The sequence below is a fragment of the Ovis canadensis genome, chromosome 5, assembly GCF_042477335.2.
Source record: "Ovis canadensis isolate MfBH-ARS-UI-01 breed Bighorn chromosome 5, ARS-UI_OviCan_v2, whole genome shotgun sequence".
In the NCBI taxonomy this organism is placed as follows: domain Eukaryota; kingdom Metazoa; phylum Chordata; class Mammalia; order Artiodactyla; family Bovidae; genus Ovis; species Ovis canadensis.
In genome coordinates, this window is record NC_091249.1 from 33452832 (window position 1) to 33474350 (window position 21519).

General features: G+C 60.4%; 1 protein-coding gene across 1 annotated transcript; it reads right to left on the reverse strand.

Moving 5' to 3' along the window:
* Window positions 1-2870: 2870 nt before the first annotated feature.
* Window positions 2871-20652, reverse strand: GNA11 (G protein subunit alpha 11). The gene is made up of 7 exons (XM_069591470.1): window positions 20238-20652; window positions 10880-11064; window positions 8573-8727; window positions 7889-8017; window positions 6060-6189; window positions 5826-5979; window positions 2871-5096 (listed from the first exon to the last, which is right to left on the reverse strand). Exons 1-7 carry the CDS (start codon window positions 20371-20373, stop codon window positions 4906-4908), a joined length of 1080 nt encoding a protein of 359 aa, XP_069447571.1. The 5' UTR covers window positions 20374-20652; the 3' UTR covers window positions 2871-4905.
* Window positions 20653-21519: the final 867 nt, after the last annotated feature.

Genomic DNA, 21519 nt, shown 5'->3' on the forward strand with positions numbered 1-21519 from the left:
GTCCAGTGGTCAAGACTTTGCATTCCGCTGGAGAGAGTGCGGGTTTGATCCTTGGCAGGGGAGCTAAGATTCCACATGCCTCCTGGCCAAAAAACAGAAAACAGAAGCAATATTGTAACAAATTCTATAAAGATTCTTTATTAAGAAAATCTTAAAAATAAGTCCTTTCTGTTTAATGAGGATGTTTACATAGCTTCAAAGTACCTGGCGCTCTTCAGATGATGGGAGACCACAGCGGGGTCCCTCCCTGGCCATTGCGTTGGCCACACACCCCGCCCCCCCCACCAGGGTTATCCCAAGCCTGGGCTACAAAGGCCCACCTTCTCCCTTTATTAGCTGATGAATCACAGATTTGATTCCACTTCTGCGATATACCCAAAGCAGGGTCTGCACCAGGTCCTTCTTACCCAAGTCCACCCCAGCCAAAAGAAGAAAGCACCGGGAACCCCTCCCTGGCCACCTGGTGGGTTGTCCAAAGGTTTTCCGTCTTGAAAGCCTCCTGGTTTTGTAAGGATCCTGCGTTTTTACTTTGCACCGGGTCGTGTCTAGTGCCCTGGCCCGGGGGCACCGCCTGCCGTCAGGGCAAGGGCCCAGCTGCTCAGTTTCCCTGTTGGAACCGGAACGCGGAGAGGACATTCCCGGCAGGTGCGCGTTGGAGCCCGCAGGTGGCAGGCTGCTGGGCGCGGAAAGCCGGCGAGCGGCACCTGCCGGCGGAGGAAGGCATGACAGCCTGGTGCTCCAGCAGCGTCTGCGGGCCCCCTTCCCGCCCCCACCTCCTAAATCCCTCTCCTTTCCTCTGCCTCCATCAAGTCCTGCCTGGTCTAGAGCGGTCCCCTCCATCCAAGTTCCGGGTTCCGCCCTCATCCGCTCAGTCTCTCCTCCGTGCAATAGCGACCAGAAGGCGCGCCTGAGCACTGAGTCAGGCTCCGCCCCTCCTCTGCCCGCAGCCCTCCAGGGTCCCACCTCCCTCGGGGTAAGAGCCCAGTTCCTCCCTTGGCCCACGAGCCCCTGCACGACCTGCCCGTGCCCTCCCTGCCTTCCCTTCCTCCTTCTCTTTCCCTCCTTACTCTGCTGCAAGCAGGCCTCCTCGCTGTTCTTCCAGCAGCCAGGCACAGTCCTGCCCCAGGGCCTTTGTACTGGGCTGTGCTCTTTGCCTGGAAAGCCCTTCACTGGGACTTCCCAGGTAGCTCCGCTGGTAAAGAACCCGCCTGCAATACAGGAGACCCCGGTTCCATTCCTGGGTCAGGAAGTTCCCCTGGAGAAGAACATGCATCCCACTCCAGTATTCTTGCCTGGAGAATTCCCATGGACAGAGGAGACTGGCGGGTTACAGTCCATGGACTCACAAAGAGTTGGACACACTGAGCAGCTAAGCACAAGCACAGATCCCTTCACATCTTCCAACATATTATTCACATGCCACCTTCTCAGCAAGGCCTTTGCTGAACACCCTGTCTGAAATGGCCACTGTTTCTTCCCATGCCTCTTTTCCTGGCTGTTTGTTCACAGATTGAGTTGTAGTGATAAACGCTGTTCTCCTCCCTGTATACGCAGTGCCTAGGACAGTGCCTGGCACACAGTCTTCAAGGCATTTCCATTCCACTGATGAGTGAGTAAATAAAACTGGAGGATGATGTGGAGAAGTGGGAATCGGGTGAACGGCTGGTGGGAACATGAAAATAAGGTAGCTGCTGTGGAAGCAGTCTGGTGGTTCCTCAAACGGTTGACTGTCGCATCACGGTGTGACCCAGCAGTTCCACTTCTTTTTACACCCAGTAAGACGGAAAGCCGTCTCGAAGAGGCACCTGCACACCGGTGTTCTCAGAGGCATGATTCACGGCAGTCAGAGGCGGAACATGCCTAGCGTCCACTGACAGGCAGATAATGGATAACACGGTGTGGCCCAACCACACCACTGGAATGATTCAGCCTTAAAAAGGAAGGTTCTGACACCTGCTACACCATGGATGAAACTGGAGGACATGATGTGCAGGGAGAGAAGCTACACACAGAAAGACAAACTCTGATTCCACTCAGGGGAGATCCCTACAGATAGACTCCATAGAAAATACGGTGGTGGGGGCTGGGGGCTGGGGAAGAGGTGGGGAGTTATTGCTTAACAGGGAAGGAGTTTCTGCTTGAAGTGATGAAAAGGTTTTGGAGACCGTTAGTGCTGCTGGTTGAACAACATTGCGAATGAAATTAATGTCAGTGAATTGTACATTTAAAAATGGTGAAGAGGGGCTTCCCAGATAGCTTGGTAGTAAAGAATCTACCAGCCAAAACAGGAGATGCAGGTTCAATCCCTGTGTCAGGAAGATCCCCTAGAGGAAATGGCAACCCACTCCAGTATTCTTGCCTGGAAAATCCCATGGACAGAGGAGCCTGGTGGGCTACGGTCCATAGGGTTGCAGAGTCAAACACACTAGGCATGCATGCACGACCTGATCGTGTAACAAGACCTATTGCTAATGACCCATTGGAACACAGATAAAATCTGATTTTAAAAATTGTAAAGATGGTAAGTTATATGTGTATTTACCACAATATATGTATTTTTTAAATTTTTAAACCAAAAAATACTGAGAGATGGGAAGGAGATTACTGGCCCAACATCTTGGTTTACACAACTGGGTTAGAGGAGGGGCACGTATTTCCAAGAGCATCCATGAATGGCCAGCTGGGCCCAGGGAAGGAGGCACACCTCAGACAGCCAGGCTGTGGTTCCAGAGCTGAGACCCCAACCTAAAGGTGACAAGACCCCTCCCAGCCGCATGGGAATCCGGTGACACCCTGGGGGCCTCAGGGCTCCTCTGCTGCGCACCCCTCCTCAGCCACCAACAGGAAATAAGCCAGAGGGGGGCCACGTGTTTAGGAACAAAATTTATTCCAATTTAAAACAGAATTCATTTCAGGAGAAAGGTATGAAAAGTCAATTTCCACCAGCTCTCTCTTGATTAAGGGGTGTGGGCCCCAATGCGGACGCGCTGCCTGGACATGGTCGGCTCCAGCAGCCCCGGGAGGCCGGCACTGAGCTGACCACCCGCCCCTCAGCCCGCACGGAAGATACATGCATCTCAAATGACAAAAGGTTTAAAAACAGCATCTTTATATAATATTCTTTTTTAAATAGATTAAGGTTTAAATTGTCTGAAATCAGTATTGTTTAATATACAAGCAGGCGAGGTTGCCCCCGCCGGCCGCAGGGCTCCTCACGCCACTGGGGCGTTGGCACTCGGAGGGCAGTTCTGCTGGGTGACGTGACATGGGGGTAGGGGCTGGCACTCAGGGATGCACCGCAGAGGTGAAGTTCATACTGGGGGCGAGGAGGGCCTAAAACCTGCCACCCCATTCTCCCGGCACGGAGGTGGGGCCAAGGTGGTGGGGTCCCAGTGGGCCAGACGGGGAGGTTTGGCACTGCGGGGCCAGGCCTGCCCTGGGATATTGGCACACTGACCTCTCGGGAAGTTAATACTCTGGGTGCACGTCGCCCACCCCGCCTTCCCCTCAAGAACCCGATCCAGTTCCCTGTGTGATGTGGGACTGCGGGAGCCCACCGCCAGCGGCACCACCTGTCCCCCCCAGTACACATCAGGGCTAGTACAAACCCCACACATGGGCACATGGCACAAAAGAGGGCCCTTCCGGCGATGACACCAGGGGAGAACAGGCCAGGAAGTGTGCCCCCATCCCACCCCAGGCCCCGCCTATCAGGAATGCAGGGGTGGGGTGGGCTGCCACGGTGGGGGTGGAGCCGGGACCCGGCTAGGCGGAGCTGGTTTGCCTTCTCCCATCATTCCTCTGCAGGGATCTAGGGCCGCCCGAGTGCTCAGGTGTAGGGCCCAGGTGCGCTGGGCAGGTGCGAGCCCCACCAGTGGGCCACTCTCTGCACCTTGGTGCAAGAAGCCAAGCACACAAAACCAACCACCGCAGCCTTTGGTCCATGCCTTCTCCCAGAAACCCACCCTCAGGCCCTCTGGGAGGTACCTCTGTGCCTGGCCATGGCCGTGGCTGTGAGCAGGCCGAGGACCCACCTCCGGCTGCCACGAGCCCAAGGTCTTGGTTCTGGGCAAGGTGCAGGGCAGTGGGCACAGCCCTGACGGCCATGGACCTGCCAGGCGACCCTCCCTCTCTCTCTGCCTCCCGGGGACAGACCTGAGAAGATTCTGAAAAAGTCCCCACCGCACCCCCACTGCTTCCAAAACGGCCACAAAATACAACAAAATAAAGAGCGACTCTGGGTCCCTGTGGGCCCCTCAGTGTTGGGGTTGGCTCTGGAGCCCAGAAGCGCTCCAAGGGGGGCTGTAAGCCCCCCTCCCTGCAACCCTGACCAGAGAACCCGACGCACCTGGGCTCCCACCCCGGGGCTCCCACCAAAGGCAGGACTGCCAGAGGCCCTGGGCTGCAGTTTTGTTTCCTCAAAAAAAAAAAGAAAAAAAAATGGTTAGGCACTTCCCAGGGCGGGCAGCGGGGGGCGCCACCCACCCCCACTTCTTGGAGTCCGGCGCAGAAACAGGGCGACTGTGGTGAGGGTGTCAATAACTTAACACGGGAGGAAAGAGAAGCCCAGCCACTGCGTCTCCGCGGCTCCGAGATCAAGGGGAAACCGGCCATGTCCTGCGACCCGGCGCCGCTGCTGGTGCCGGGTCTCCTCTCTGCCTGTCTGCTGTGGGTTCTCTTTTTTTTTTCCTTTTTTTTTTTTTTTTTTAGAAAAAAGCAAGCCACAAGTCAAGGCCAGAAAAAGGCGGCCTCTGCCACTGACAAAGACGAGAAGGTGCACGAGGTGTGTAGGAAGAGAGGTGTACGTCCCCTGATAACTGTGAAATAAAAACCATTTGTTTAAAAATATGAAACCCCGACTCGTGGGGCGGCTGGCGACCGGCAGGCGGCTGGCAGGAGTCCCGGTCACACCAGGTTGTACTCCTTCAGGTTGAGCTGCAGGATGGTGTCCTTGACAGCGGCGAAGACGAAACGGATATTCTCAGTGTCGGTGGCGCAGGTGAAGTGCGAGTAGATGATCTTGTCACTGTCTGGGTTCAGGTCCACGAACATCTTCAGGATGAACTCCCGGGCGGCCTGTGCATCCCGCTGGGGGCCTGGTAGGGGCGGGGCAGGGTGGGGTAAGCCCGGGTGGGGGAGGCTCTGGGAAGAGGTCCCCGTCCTGGCCTGGGGTCGGCCCCCCCTCACCTAACCCCTCACTCATCTCCACCCGCCTCCTCTTCCCACCTCCCTCACTCCTGCCTCACCTCTGTGGATTCGGCCCACAGCACACCCCACGCTAGGGCACGTGTCAATAACGCACCTCCAACTACATCCCTGGCCCCCACACTCCAGAGCCTCCTGTGCTCACCCACCGCCCACCCCAGCCCGGAGCCCACACTTCCGGCCCCACCCAGCCTCCTGGCTCCACAGGCAGGGGGACATGTCCTGGAACATCTGTGACACTCCTTCCTTCCCTGCCACCAGCCAAGGTGGGAGTGGTGGAGCTCTGACCACTCCCCAGACCTCCAGGGGTCTCCAGGTGGGAGGTGGGGATGGTCCTGGGTTCACCTGCATCTCCAGTGCCCCCCACCTCCCAGTGCCCAAGCCTGGGGAGGCAGGGGACACACCAGTGAGTGGTGACCACAGGGCACCCCCTCCCGCGGACACTCCCCTGGGGGACACCAAGGTCTCCCACCCTCCAGGGTCCCACGAGGCACCCGTGAAGCTTAGCCACACTAACTGTGCTGTGGCCTCCCTACGGCCTCTGGAAGCACTCGCCCTGCACCACAGACCAGGACACCAAGGCCCAGAGAGGGTAAGGGATGGCTGGCGGGGCGCCTCACCGTCGAACTCCGGGAAGTAGTCCACCAGGTGGGAGTGGAGGATCTTGTCCTCCAGCAGGTCTTTCTTGTTGAGGAAGAGGATGACAGATGAGTTCTGGAACCAGGGGTAGGTGACGATGGTCCTGAACAGCGCCTTGCTCTCCTCCATGCGGTTCTGCGGGGAGGGTGGTAGGTTGGCATCAGGCCCCCAAAAGGGCCTGTGGCCCACATCCCCAGGCTCAGCGCGGGCCTCACCTCGTTGTCTGACTCCACCAGCACTTGGTCGTACTCACTAAGGGCCACAAGGAACATGATGGACGTCACGTTCTCAAAGCAGTGAATCCACTTCCTCCGCTCAGACCTCTGGCCCCCCACATCCACCATCCTGCACAGCGGGGCACACAGGCTCAGTACTAGGTTACAGAAGACACTGCCCCCACAGCAAACCCTGTCTCCCCCAGGACGGCTGCATTGGCCAGAGCCACGAGGACCCCCTGATGGCATCGGAGCCCGTCCCTCAGTCATCTGTCACAGGCAGCAGAGACCATCAAACACTGGAATTCCCAGCCACAGCAAGAGCTAGCCCGCTGCTTCTCTGCAGAGGCTCAGGGACACTGATGCTGATACCGGCAGGCTGAAGGCAAGGGTTGGGGTGGGGTGAGGGGGTTGGGGACATGCTGTGACCGGTGACAGGTCTCTCTTCCTACTTGTGAGTTTCCTAAGTTTTCTATGACAAGGAAACACTACTTTTAAAGCAGACAGTGAGGACAGCGGCCTGAGAAGGTGGGGAAGGGCCAGGGGGCAGCTCCAGACAAAGGCCATAGCAGGTGCAGGGTGGGGGCCAAAATGAGGCAGTGTGATGAATACCCGGGATGTGGGGTTTGGGAGGAGGCGTGCCACAGGCCCCATCTGTGCCCTGTGGGGCTCTGCCATCCCAGACTCTATCAAGAATCTGAAAGAGACCAAAATGCTGAACTCTCACCAGAAGATGTACCCTCAGGCATGGGTAGGGTGATGCCTACAACTTCTGAGGGCCATCAGGGGCTCTGATGGTGAAAAAGGGTGAAGGGGGCAGGCAGGGGGACCCGAGGTTCTCTCCCTGTCCCAGGAGCCTTCGCCTGAACAGTAGGGTCCCAGGGGGCAGAGCTGGGTCTCCAGCCAGAGGGCACCTCAAGGTTAACCTGACAGAGTTGGCTGGCACTTCCAGGTGCAGGGCAGCATCTGCCAGCAGTGTTGTCTCTGGGCCCCGACCTGGGGTGGGCTCACCCAGCAGAGGGGACCCTGTGAGGTGGTGGCAGGGAGGGAGGGCTCGCAGCCACGGCAGACTCCCCCCGCCGCCTCCCCCCGGAGCCTGGGCCCTGGTTACAGTTGTACAGCCTCATCTGGGAGTGGGGTCCTCTGCAGGCATCACCGGTTAGGACACAGTCACCCCAGAGCAGGACCCTGAACCCAGGGACTGGTGGTGTCACCGTAAGAGGGAAATGTGGGCAGACACGGGAAGGAGCCACATGATAACGGCAGGGAGACAGGGCGATGTGGCTACGAGCCAGGGAATGCCGCAGGCAGCCAGCACCGCCAGAGCCAGGAGGGGTGGGGCAGGTGACTCCCACGCCCTCGGGGGTCCCAGCCCTGCTGCCACCTTGACCGCAGACAGCTGGTCTGCAGAGCTGGGAGAGGACACATTTCTATGGTGTAAGTTGCCCATCTGTGGTCATCTGTTATGGCTGTCCCACGAGACACGCTTGGCTTTGCCGCTTGGCAGCTATGGACAAGCTATGATCTCATGGAGTGGCAGGGCCTGTCCTTGGCGACAGCCCTGAGTCCACTCTGGCCACACAGCCTGCAGAACAGGGTTGCTGAGGGGCCTTCAGGTCATTCCACTGCCCAGAGCACCCCTGCTCTGGCCCGGACTCCAGAGCCCCCCACCCACCTGCAGGCACCCGCATCCTCCTCCGTCTGAAGCCATGCTCCCCAGGCCGCCTCCGTTCAGCCCCTGAACGCCATAAGGCCCTGGCTCCCTGGGAAACCTGGGGACAGCTCCAGATGACAACCCCTCGCTGGCGGCCCCCCCGGGACCCGGGCACCTGAAGATGATGTTCTCCAGGTCGAAGGGGTACTCGATGATGCCCGTGGTGGGCACGCGCACCCGCAGCACGTCCTGCTGGGTGGGCAGGTAGCCTGAGGTGGCAATGCGGTCCACGTCCGTCAGGTAGCTGCAACACAGCAGGGGGTGGGCTCAGGCAGGCTGGAGGGGCCTCCCGCCACCCCTGTGGTCTCCCTCCACTGCCCTGGGCCCCTGAGTGGCTGGGAGGGGCCGAAGCAGCCCAAGTACTTGGGACAGAATGGACAGGGACGAAATGAGGCCGCAGGGAAGGTGTGGGATAGAGCCCCGTCGGCTCTGGGAGTCAGCTATCAGGGCTGGGGATGGAGTAGGAGTTCCAAGAGAGACTGTGGGCTGGAGGGGTAGCTTTTCAAAACCAGGCCTACTCCTTTGGAACAGTTTTAGCTACACAGAAAAGGGGCAGAGACAACAGAAGCCCCCGCAGATGCCGCCTCCCTGGGTGAATCGTCCACATCTGTCTCAGCTGAAGAGCAGCATGCAGACAGCATCACCCAACATCTTGTCCACTCCCCTCCGCTGTCCCCAGGCACTGCCCTAGCCCCACTCACTACTTGGTGAGGTCCAAGAGCTGGTGCTCACACTCCCCACCCCGTCCACACGCCCACATCCCCTTTCCCAGCCTTCAGCACACCCCAGCCCCACTCACTACTTGGCGGAGTCCGAGAGCTGGTACTCGCGCCGGCGGTCATAGCACTCCTGGATGCCGGGGTCGTTCCACAGGGTCTTGATGGCGCTCACGTACCGGTGCTCGAAGGTCGTCACCTTTTCCACATCCACCTCCCGGATCAGGAGTGCGTTGGCCTGCAGGGGGAGGGGTAGGCAGGGGGGACACACAGTGCCAGTGACCGACTCGGAACCATCGACTTCCATTTCCCATGAACACAAATCAGAGCACAGTGACAGACAGTGACCGTTCCCCAGGGCCAGATCCCCAAAGCCAAACTCAGGACAGGAGCGGCTCCCAGGAGCAGGAATGCCACATGCCTCAGTGCCCAGATGCCAAGGAGGGGACAGTAGGCTCTGAACAGGATGGAGGAACAAACACCGCAGAGCAGAACAAACACCGCAGAGCTCCCAGGTTCCCTGGTCACAGGAGAGGAAACCAAGGCGGAGAGCTGCTGCTCTGACCCGGGAAGAATCTGCCCCGTTTCCGGGCATACGGCTCTGGAAACCCTCAGGGTCTCCGTACTCGGTGCACAGCTGGGACGGGGCTGGGGGCCAGAGCCACCTACCAAGGAGCGGAGGCTGGGTTCATCGAAGCGCCCGCTGACTCACCCCTCCAGGATGGAGCCTCCACACAGACCCTGGAGTACAGGGCCTGGAGACCCCCTCCTCAAGAACTGCTGCCCAGAGAATCACACATGTGTGCACCATACACACATGTACACACTGGTGTGCACACACACAACGTGGGGCAGAAGGCTCTCAGGAGACCCCCTTCCCCTTCAGCCCTGTGCTCAGGGCGGTCCAGTCACACTCAGCTGAGTGACTGCGGAGGAGACACAGTGGGATGGATCCCAGACAGGGAGTGAGGGGCCCCAGCCTGGGCTCTGGAACCCAAACCCTTGCCCTCCCAGTCACGGTGCCCAGCCTCCAGTTTCCCCTACAGCCATGTCCTTCAGCGCCTCCCACTTCTCAGCCTAAGCCTGGAGAAGCAACTCCAGCCCCAGAAAACCTGCCTGACTGTGGATGCACGGGGATCAGGGACCAGACGTCTGTTCCTGCAGCCACACTGTCCCTGCCATGGATGACAGGTAAGTGAGCAGGCATGGCCTGTGCCGAGAAAGCTGCCATTTAGAGACAGGCCTCTATCCGCTGATCCCTGTTCCAGACTCTGCTGGACTTCATGACCAAAGGTAGACCTGGAGGGGCCTCGAGTGGAAGTGATCTTAGAAATCAGAGGGTGAGAGGCTCCAGCAGGCCCCCACACTGGGCCCCACAGCCAGGCTGGCCAGGCCCCCAACCCATCACTGGGCTTCTACGGTCCCTGACAACAGCAGGCATCAAGGCAGGAAGATGCCAACATCCAGTGAACTGGCTGTCTGAAGCCTCAAAGTGAAGGGATTAATGTAAATAAACCCTATGGGACATATGTGGAGGCTGGTGCCACTGTCAGCCTGGGCAACTCCTGGGGTTGAATGAGGAGTCCCTGAAAATAGACCCACAAAAGGAAAGCCAAGGGAGGCGGCCAGCAAGAGACCACTGTGATGCCCAACTAGGAGAACACCGCTCGGCCAGCTGGGGGGCAGCAGCTCCAGAGGGCAGACCAACAGGGACCCTGGACTCCACACTCCACTGCTGGGGACACACCCAGGAGAACGAGGATGCGCACACAACAGAAACTTGCACATGAACATCCCAGTGACATGTCCGAAAGAGCCAGAAAGTAGAGACAACCTCGTGTCCCTCAACGGATGATGAATAAACAGCTGTGGTCCATGCACACACAGAGCATGACTCAGCCACAAAGAGAAGCCTTGGCACTCGCTACCATGTGGACGGACCCTGAGAACATGACGCTCAGCGAGAAAAGCAGACACACAACACACAGGGTGACTCCACCGACGGGAAATGTCCAGAACAGGCCGATCCACACAGACACGATCCACACAGACACGGAGGTGGGTTCCTGGTTGTCAGGGGCTGGGGCAGGAGGATACAGGGGTGGCGGGGGGGGGCGGTTGGTGCGGAGGGGTGACTGCTGATGGGAACATGGTTTCTTTCTGGTATGATAAGAGTGTCCTGGAATTAGAGATAATGGTTGCACAATGCCATGCATATGTTAAAAATGAGTGAAATGCACACTGTAAGTGGATGACTTCATATGTAAATGTTCTCAGTAAAGCTATTACAAAAGAAAGAGGAAGGGTCCCAAAGGTCCGATTCCGCACGCGGAAGGCCTGCTGGACAGGCTGTGAACGGCTGCAGGATGCACAGCAGCACTGGGCCTCACCTTGTTCTGCTCGTACTTGTAGAGGATCTTCAGGGTTTCCATGGCGCGGATCATGGCCTGCATGGCGGTGAAGATGTTCTGGTACACCAGTTTGGTGAAGCCACGCTTGTCCTCCTCTGAGTAGCCCGCCCCGTGGATGATGCGCATCTGCTTGATGAACGTGCTCTTCCCGCTCTCGCCCGTGCCTGCAAACGGCCCAGTGAGACCCCAGCCCTGGAGCCCCACCCATGAGGGGGCAAGGCGGGGACACGCCTGGCCTGGCCCGCTGCTGCCCCTAGAATCAGGTGTCCTCCCCTGCACACCCACATCTACACGGGGAGCCAGGGAACCGAGCCTCTTAGGAGGTCAGGACGATGATGTGGGCAGGGACAGGAGGGGAGCGGCAGCTGCACCTGCAGCAACTGGGGTCTGAATCAACTCCGGCCACAGCCAAGGAACCCAAGGCTGCAACAGTGAAGTTGGCCTCTCCCGGACGCCACCTGCTTAACTGCGGGTGGCTGCAGGTTCACTCCCAGGTCCCAAGCACCCCTGTATGGCAGCGTCCCACCAATCCCTAGCTGCTCCTCCTCCATAGCTTCCAACCAGAACAGCTTTCCTTCGGGGCATGAGTTTGGCATCTTGTGCACCTCAGGGAGGGGCGCTCAGAGGCTCTACCTCCTGAGAGCTGGGGACCAGAGTCAGCTGCAACCCCCCGAGAGGGACCCCGGGGGCCTCTTCGTCCTCCCCTTTCTCACTCAGTGCACAGCGTGCGGGCGCCAGCCCCACCCGGCCCCACGGGCGCCAGCGCTCCCCAGGCCTCTCCTGCTTCAGCCCCTCACTGCCCTGTCACCTCTAAGCAGCAAACCCATCTCCCCACTTTCATTCACCCCCAAGTACAGCCACAGCAATTTTACATTTCAATGTGTCCAGGAATCTCTGTGACACCTCCCTCGCAGAGCCGGAGCCTGATCCCCCTTTCCAACCCACAGAACCAGACCAAGGACAGCCTGGCACTGCGAGACAGTCCCAGAGGGCACTGGGCTCCCTGGTCTCTCTGGGACTCTCTCAGGGGCTGGGGGGTAGCTCCGCAGGGGCCCACATAGACAGGAGCCGTGTGAGGGGCCATGCCGGAACCCTCTCCTCAGAACCTGCCTATGGTTTTCGGCTACTAAGCTACAGGGTGATTTTACTGCACAGCAGGAGAGAACGCTACACCCTAAGGACGCACTGCCTCAATCCCTACTTGATGACAAATGCAGGTCCCACTCACCCATGGACCGAAGGCCCAGGGCCCCCTTCTGGGGACTCAGAATCCCCCAGACTCACCCCAGCCCACCTGCCCAGGCTCATCCTCCTCACCCTGAGTGGCCTGTGCCCCTCACCCTGACTCGGGGGCCTGGGCTGCATGCTCTCCACATACTGTGGGGCTCACAGCCACCTGTGCCATGGGCAGGGGACAGGAGCCCCCCTGCGCTGGGACTGATCACCATGCTTGCGGGGGTCTCTCTCAGGTATCTGTTGCCCGCCTCCTTGCTCAGGCGGGTTCCTGGGGAAGAGACAGGTTCTGAGTGCCCCACATTGTGGTCTGAGTGACCACATTGTCCTGCAGCAGGAGGCCCTCCACCTGCGTCTGAATAACTGACTGCAGGAGGCCCCCTGGGGAGACCCGAGACTCAAGCTGGACAAAGCGGGAGCCTCATGCAGCCGCCCCTTCTAGGATATCCATCAAGGCCCTCGGTCCTTGTCTGGTTCTGTCTCCAAGTGGTGACTACCCCTATGCCACCCTTCGCCTTCCTATCTCTGCACAATACCAACCAGGGCCAGTTGCCCACTCTCACGAAGGCCCCCCAGTTCTGGAGCAGGAGAGGATGACCCCACACCTTCCCGAGAGATCCACGAACCATCATTGCACGGGGTAGGGTGGGGGTGGGCAGGAGGTGGTGGCACACAGGAGTACCATGTCCAGTGCGGTCTCCTCTGGACCAAGGTCCTCCCAGCACCGCTGCCATTGGGCTCATCACAGGTTCTATGAGCTGTGGAGCAGTCTCCTTGCCCCCACCCTCTTGATGCCCCTACCCTCAGTGAAACAACCATGGATGTTCCCCAACAGGGCCCAAGGTCCTCTGGGGGCAGGATCGCCAGGGTAAGAATCACTGGTTTTGATAAAATTCTACTGTAAAAAGATACATGCCCTGCTGGTTGTCTGGACGGGTTTCTCACTGGAAACACCAGACGGTGGCCACTCAAGCCCAAGCCCCTGCAGGCCGCAGGTCAGTCAAGGTAGAGAGGGCAGCCTCTTGTGTTGAGGCCCCTCAACTGCAGGACAGGCAAGTGAACCACGTGAGTGCGAGGGTGCCAGGAGACCAGAGCGCGCTGCCTCTGAGGCAGACATAGCCAGCATCTTCAGAACCGGCACCAGAGGAGTGAGCAGCCCCACACTGCCCCCCAAGGGCAGTGCCAAGCACCAAGGCTCACACACACCAGCACATGGCCTGCACCCACAGCCAGGGACCGCGGGCAGGGAGTGACCACTAAGGAGCCCTGAATGCAGGCCAGAGAGCGGCCGAGGACAGCAGGGACGGCCAAGGGGCCGACACAGACACCGCCAGTGGGACACGCCCCAACCGAGAAACGGAAGATGGACCCCAAGGAAGCTGGAAACACGATCAACCCTGGAGACACGGGGGGCCTGGATAGGGCATGTGGCCCAAATCCTGCCAGCGCAGAGAAGCCGCTGTGAAGACAGAGCCGTGATCCAGGCCAGGAGCAAAAGGCACTGGTGAGGTGACAGGGCGAGATGGCCTTGACTGGCAATCACGTCACAGTGCCTGTGCCGAGTCCAACACAGCTCAGGGCGCATCTCAATTAAACCAGGTAGAACACAGCAAAAGGGACACCGCGGGACCAGAGTGGGACGTGGCAGCGTCACTTTGCCAGGAAGAACAGAGAAAAGCAAGGGGGGGGGGGGCGGTGGTGGCCACAGAGGCCCCCAGGGACAGCCCCACCAGTTAATGGTTGTGTCAGCCATGCTCAGTGCCAGCCCCTGCGGGAGCCTCCGCAGCAGGGCAGCAGCGTGAGGGGCAGGAGCCCACAGGCCTGAGCTTGGCCACAACTGTGCCCGGGAAGGGGAGGGAGGAAAGGGTCTGGGCGTCCCCTCCAGACACCCGTCTCCTGGGCCAACTCAGCCCACGTGCTGCCAACAGCCAGGCCCCAGTGCACCCAACCCAACGTCTATCTGCGCAGAGAAGTCTCTGGGCACAAGGCCCGCCTGGCCCTCACAGCTGCACCCGTCTGCTGGGGCTGATGCCCAGGTGTCCCAGGCAGCTCCAGCTCACCCCAGCTCTTTGTCAGTCCCTCCAGAAGATCTGGTCACTTGTGCCCTTCAGCTAAAATCCCTTCAACGGCTGCCTGCAGGGGGAAGAGCGAGGCCTCACAGCAAGACCGTGGAGAACCTGTGCTGGCCTTGTTCCAGCCCTACACCTGCACAGGGGACGCACAGGGCACCCACAGCCACAGCACCCCCCTCCTGGCCATGCTCAGACCCCAGGCTTGCATCTGTGCATCCCTGGCCCCGCCAACAGGACAGGCCCAACGTTACATGAGGACTTGACCACCCACTGGGCCCTCCCCCGCCCAAACACCGCCCCAAATCTCTGCACAGAAACTCCAATTCATGTTTTCCAAGAAGCACTCCAGCACCCCCAACATCCCACCAGCTGGAGCCGGCTCCCTGAAGGCGGGGGTCTGCCTGTAGCCCCGCACCCCACGCCCCAGCCTAGGCCTGGCCCACAGAAGGCACCACACAAATTTTCCCTGAATGAACCAAAAGAACTTGGCCCCACCCGCGGTCTCGGCTCTGTCACACACCCCTCACCCCCTCGCCCCCGCCCCGGGCCCTCTGTATCCCCCATGGCTACCCCAAGAACACGTCAGCCCAGGCGAGGGAGGTCCTGGCTGCGGGGCCTGGCAGGGTCAGCCTGATGCAGCGGGCCCAGAGCCTGCAGGACGCCCTCTGGGCGCTCAGCGGCATCATCAGCCGCCCAGTCAAGAGTGCCTGGAGAAGAGGAAGAAGAGCAGCCTGTTCTACGAGGGAGGGAGAAAGCTACGGCCTGCCTGCCAGGTCAGCCGAGATCTAAGACCTCGGATTAGGAGGAAGTGGGTCTGAGCCCGCAGCCGCCACTCTGAGATGGGAAAGCTGGGGGCTGGGCCAGGGCTTGGAGGGCAGAAGGGAGGCGCTGGGCTGACCTCATCCCCGGGGCCTCTTGTGTGCAGCAGGTGGCCACTATCCAGCAAGAGAACATCAGCGTCAGAAGCTGGGGTTCAGGGCTGCCGCCTGCCCGTTCCTAACCCCTGGACATGGGCAGTGAAGCCAGGAAGCCCAGGAGCCCTGGCGAGAACACTGCCGGATATCTGCGCTCCTGAAGACACAGCCAGAAATCCTGTGTCAACAGGTCTAAGATCAAAGAAGGACTCCAACCTCATGGACAAAAAAGCGCAGACTCCTCGTATATGTATTCAAGGACAGCACCTGCGTGCTCCCCTTGTCCCTACTGGCCTATTCATTCATTCATTCACTGGTAGGTCTATCACCCCACCTCCCAGGCACAGAGAGGTCACGCAGCTTCACTGAGGTCACACAGCTGGTAACTGTCAGACCTCAACAGGCTCAGAGCTTCCGGCTTCATGTCAGTCTGTCTCCCCGTGGTGTGTTGGCCACCCAGGGAAGTGAGAGAATGCAGGAGCACCAGGAGGACAGTCAAAGGGCCTTGAAGACACCACAGCAGTGGTTCTGAGGCAGACAAGGGCCAGAGGGAGGACATGGGATGGGCCTTGGGACTCACCCCTTTAATCTGACCTCCACACAGCGGCTGCTAAGCCGGCAGGGCCTTGTCCTGCCCAGGTGGCTCCAGATGCAGGACACCAGACCCCTCCAGGCCAGCCCTACTCGTCCCCACATGCTGGCTCCCAGTACAGCCCTCCCTGAAGTCTGACTCTCAGAAGTCAGGAGAACTGCTGTGAGTTCCCCCACCCCGCATACCCACTGAGGCTCAGGAGCGACGGGGCGACCCACCTCCCATTCAAACTTCCCCCTCCTCGGGCCTTGTGAGGGCTCTGACCTTCCAGCTCTGGGCCTGATCAAGGTCCATGAAGCAAACCTCCATGGTGGGGGCTGGGATCAGAACAGGGCCTGGCTCTGAGGGCCAAGCTCCAGAGACCTCCCTGAGGGGCAGCGAGGCCTGCACAGCAGCAGTGGGACACCGGCCAGTGCAACACTGTGGATGGAAATGCACGCAGAGGGTGCTTCCCATCCGACGTATCGCTCCACCTGAATGCCCCATAGCCCTGCAGTCAGTGGGACACTGCCTTTCACAGAAGAGAAACCGAGGCTCAGGAGGCACCGGGGACCAAACCCCCTCCCAGGGGCACTTGGGCAAAGCATCAGGTAAGGAGGAGACAGCGCCTAGCACTGGCTTAGCACCACTGTGCACCAAGCACCTCGCAGGCATCACAGCCTTAGCCCCCAACAGACGGGCGTGGCAGGAGGCCCTCCACGCCCGCTCGCAGGAGGCCTCAGGCAGGTAGGAACTGTGAGCTGTCCTGAGTCACCGTCTGTCCATGCCCTGGAGCAGAGCGCCACCAGCAGTGGCAACGGGCCTCTGAGCAGGAAGCCTCACATACAGGAGAGATGTGAGGACGCCCAAGCCGGGGGCACCCAGGCATCCCCATTCCACCTGCCTGGAGGAACTGTGTTCAGTTGAGCAGAGCACCCAGCAAACGTCTCAGAGGCCTGCAGGGCTCTGTGCTGGCTGAGGGGTAGCAGCTCCTAGAGGGGGCACGTCGTGAGGGGAACAATGGGGACACCTTGGCAGCAACTGGCCAGGTGCCCTGCAGAGGAGAGACAGCGGCCACCTGGGAGACAAGGGGCTGGGGCATGGGAGCACAAATTCCTGCAGCCGGCAAGCCTGAGGCCGGGGTCCCAGTGCTGAGAGAAGCTGGAGTTCCACCAAAAAAATACCCCTGCACGTGGGCACCCCCAAAGCCCAAGGGACGCCCTGGACACCATGGTGTCCCACCACCCATGAGCCAACAGGCCCATGGCTCCCTGTCCTGATAGGAGAGGAGCCCTGCGGGGACCAAAGACGCGACTGCCCTGGGCTCCACACGTGTCCAGGCTCAGCCCAGACCAGACCCGCCCACCTAGGGCTGGACTTTGCCCCCAAGACAGTGTGGGGCAGAGGAGGGATAAGTGGGCTCCCCTCCCTCCTGCCAAGGGTCCCTATTGCAGCCACTTCCAATGTCCAGCCCCCAGCTCTGGAGCAGCAGTGACCACGGGGAGCAGCAGGGAGCAGGGGCCACCACAAAAATCAGAAAGTGAAACCTCCTGTGGTTAAACATCCGAGCGGAGCACTTCCTTGGGGCTCTCAGAAGCTCAGCCGAGGCTTCTGGAGGCTGGGACGCATCTGTGTACAGGAGTCGGGGCCCAGGGACAAGCCTGGAGGCAGCTTGGGGGCCCTGGGAAGGGAGAGTCCTGCCCTCCCACGCAGCACACAGGGCACAGAGAGGCGTCCTGAAAGTGGGTCCAGGCTCCTGCACCTCCAGGGACGGCGCCTACCTAGCTCTTAAGCCCCTAAGACACACTCAGGTGGGTTGCGAGGGGTGGCTGCAAGGAGTGGCCCAGAGGCGTCCAGCTCTCGGGGTCCATGGAGGACACACAAGGCCACCACCAAGAGCCACGGCCACGTTCCACTCGTGCCTCAAAGCGGGGCAGGCACACCCTTCCCGCTGGGGCCACCACACCCCAGGCCGGATTCCGGGCCTTTCCACCGCCGCGGGCCGGACAGGAAGCCTGTGGAACTGACCGCCCTGCTTTATTTAGAAATCCCCGAGCCGCTCTGTTGCTCAGCTCCCAGAGCAGCGCTTCCCGCAGCAGGCCTCAGCTCTCTAGGGAAACCTGCTCTGAGGAGCAGAAACCTGGCCTAAGGGGTCTCCTCCATGGGTCTCCGCATTTGCCCCAAGAGGGGTCCCAGGAAGTGAAAGCCGGCCAGCCTGCCTGGGACCCCCGCCAGGAGCCTCTACCTGGGCCTCGGGTCTCTCTTGCAAAGCAGGAGAGCAACGCTGAGCCACGGGGACCTCAGTCTACCCTCTGCAGTGCCCCCCCACACCTGGGGGTCGCCTGTTCCCCACCACAGACAACTGTCCACAAGGACACAGCCAGGAGTAACAAGACCAACCAAACTGAATCATCACCCACATTTGCAGACATACTGAGTGTTGAGTGCAAGCACATATGTGGCTTTGGACCATACAAACAAGAACAGTCACTTTTTAAGCATCCAGACACATGACAAAACAACCTCCACCGACCACCACCGGCTCTGTCACACACGCTGTACTCTGTGTACTGACACAGCGCAGAGATGATTCCATAACACAAACAGGGGTGACCCTGCTCTCAGGCGACACAGGGCCAACGTCCACGGACGTCTGTGGTTGTCAGGACCTGGGGTGCTTCTGCTGTTGAGTGGGCGGGGGCTGCTGTTCAGCATCACCACCCCCCACCCCACCCCTCGCAGCAGGTTCCCTGGACTTCTGCCCCACATTTACAGCCACCCTCCTGGGGTCATTAACCTTCACCTTGGACCTGCAGGCACTCATCTTCCTATCTGCCCCGTGCCTAGGACTTAACAGCTTCCTGGGCGGGTGCAGATACCCCTTCCTGACCCTGGACACACTCCGATCCGCTTCAAGGCTCCTCGGCCCAGGCCCAGCGAGGGTGCAGGAGTATAGGCCGCCAACCCACATCCTGGAACCCCAAGTCAGTTCAGAGCCTGGGTGCACACAGGGCAGGCGGAAGCTCACGCAGCCCCCAAGTAAGGTCCTCGGCCTGGTAATGGTAACGTGCCATAACTTCCAAACACACCTCTGAATAAAGTCTAGCTCTACTGGCAAAAGCCAGCCTGCACCATGCTGTCCTCGCAGGTGCCACTTCTTACTTTTGACTGCAGAGGTAAGTCCTCCAACAGCCCTTATTTGGGGTGACAACACTGTGTCAACCACCAGACCGACCAGGTCCCTGCAACAGGCGTGCCATGGGGAGACGGAGACTGGGAGATGGGTCTCCCTCAGGACGGGGAGGAGGACCAAGGCTCCCACTAGGACTAAGGAGAGGGTCAAGGAGTCAGCCAGTTCTGAAAAGCTGCCCAGGTTCCTTCAGGGGCTCCACCCACCCCACCCCCAAGAAGAGAGGAAAGGCTGTCTTTTCCCCTTCGGGCTATACTCCACTGGGAAAGGAAGGGACACAGGTCTTCCTGGCGGAGGGAAGGGAGGTGGAGACCCACCTGAGGGAAAGGGGGGTCGGGGGGGATGGTGATATGTGTGTGTGTGTGTGTGTGTGTGTGTGTGTGTGTGTGTGTGTGTGTGTGTGTGTGTGTGTGTGTGTGTGTGTGTGTGTGTGTGTGTGTGTGTGTGTGTGTGTGTGTGTGTGTGTGTGTGTGTGTGTGTGTGTGTGTGTGTGTGTGTGTGTGTGTGTGTGTGTGTGTGTGTGTGTGTGTGTGTGTGTGTGGAGGAGGACAGGCCCTGTGTGCAGGGAACAGGGCTCCACCTGGTGGGAAGAGTCGAGAAGGGATCCCGGGAAGCAAGGGTGCGTCTGATGGATTACAGCCCAAAGGTCTGGTCCCAAACAGATGCTAGGGTCAGCAAGGGGGCACACCTGGCGGGGTAGAGACAGGGGCCAGCCCAGTGCAGGGAGGGGGCTGGTCTCATGAGAAGGGGCAGACCCTCGAGGGTTCTGGGGGCCAGGCCTGGAAGTAGAAGCTGTCCCTGCAGGGATCGGGGGTGGACAGCCAAGACAAAACTGATCCCAAAGGGTCCAAGGGACCCCAGCTGGGTAGTTGAGGCAGGGGCTGGCCTTGCAGGGACTGGGACCTGCCATGGGCAGCACTGGCACAGGCACACCCCGAGGGTCCAGGGCGTTGATGTGGACAGGAGAGGCAGAAGCAGGCCCCTCTGACGTCAGGGGCTCAACCAGACACATGTGGAAGGGATGGGGTGGCCCAGAGACGGACAGCACAGGTAAGGAGGGTCTGACCCCAGACTCGGGCCCTGCACAGGTGGGTAGGCGCTGACCCCAGACCCGGCCCATAGCAGACAGCACAGGTGAGTAGGCGCTGACCCCAGATCCGGGATAGCAGCGGACAGCACAGGTAGGTAGGGGCTGACCCCAGACCCGGGCCCTGCAGAGGACTGCACAGGTGGGTAGGCGCTGACCCCGCGGGGGTCGACCCCGCCCTAGACAGCACGCAGGGCCGCCCCGCCCGCCCGCCTGCCCGCCAGCACGCGCATCGCCGGCCGGGACCCCGCAGGCCCCGGCCCCACTCACCGAGCAGCAGCAGCTTGAGCTCGCGCCGGGCGTCGCGCTTGTCCCGCCGCAGCTGCTTCTCGATCTCGGCGTTGATCCGCTTAGACTCCTTCACCTCATCGCTCAGGCAACACGCCATCATGGACTCCAGAGTCATCGTCCCGGCCCCGGCCGCTCGCCGGCCGCCCCCGCCGTCGCCCCCCGGCCGGCCCGGCCCTGGTCCCGAGCCGCCCCGGCCGCGCCCGCCCGGCCCTCGGCGCTCGGCCCCCGGGCCGGCGGTCCGCCTCGGCCGCCTCCGAGCGCCGATCCCCTTCGGCCGCTGGTCCCGCCCGGGCGCCCTCCACCCGCGCCGCCACCGCCACTACCGCCGCCGCCGCCGCCGCCAACCGCAGCCGCCGCGACCGAGCGACAGCGCCTCACAACCTAACCCGCGAGCGGACAGCGCCGACGGGCGGCCAGTGCGGCCAATGGGAGTGGGCGGTGGCCCGCGCGCCCGCCGCGGGGGTGGGACTAGCGGTCGGGCTGGGCGGGGCGTTGCGCGGGCGGGGAGGGGCGGGGCGAGGCGGGTGCGCCCGCGGGTTAGGTTGCGCCGACGTGGGAAGGGGGACGCGCAGCCGGGAGCTGGGCGGGGCCGCCCGGGATTCTGGGAATGTGGCGGACTCGGCTGGGCCGACCCGGGTGGCGGGCTCGGCTGCGCTCGGCTCCGCTCGGCTCCGCTCCGACCGGCGGCCCGCTTGGCCCAGGAGCATGGGGCTTCGACCGGTCGCTGCGGTCGCAGGGCTGAGCGAGCCAGGCCCCACGTGAGACACGCGGATACTAACCCTCAGGGCCTCCCGGGGCGCCCTGGCATTGCCTGACCGGAAACAAAACTTCCTCTCATCCGTTCTTGGAACAAGCATTAATGGAACGCCACATGTATACCAGGCTTGGGCTTAGTATTAATACAGAACCTGCTAATATGCCAGGTATGGAGCGAGCGTTGACGGAGTACCCGCTGTATACCAGGCATTTACCAACCATTTATGCAGTACCTACTGTATACCAGGCATGGACCAGCTTTTCATGTAGTGTCTACTGTGTAGCTTGCTGCAGTCCATGGGGTCGTAAAAAGCCAGACAAAACTGAACAGCGACTGTGTAACTAAGGATTACCAGGCAGAAAGCAGTGTGATGCCTACTGAAAGCTAGGCACACACCATGCATTAATGCAACACTTGCTGAATATCAGGAATTAGTGAGTTGCCTGCTATATTCCAGGCAGGGAGCAGGTACTGCAGGGTTGATTTTCATGAGAGCATTGCCAC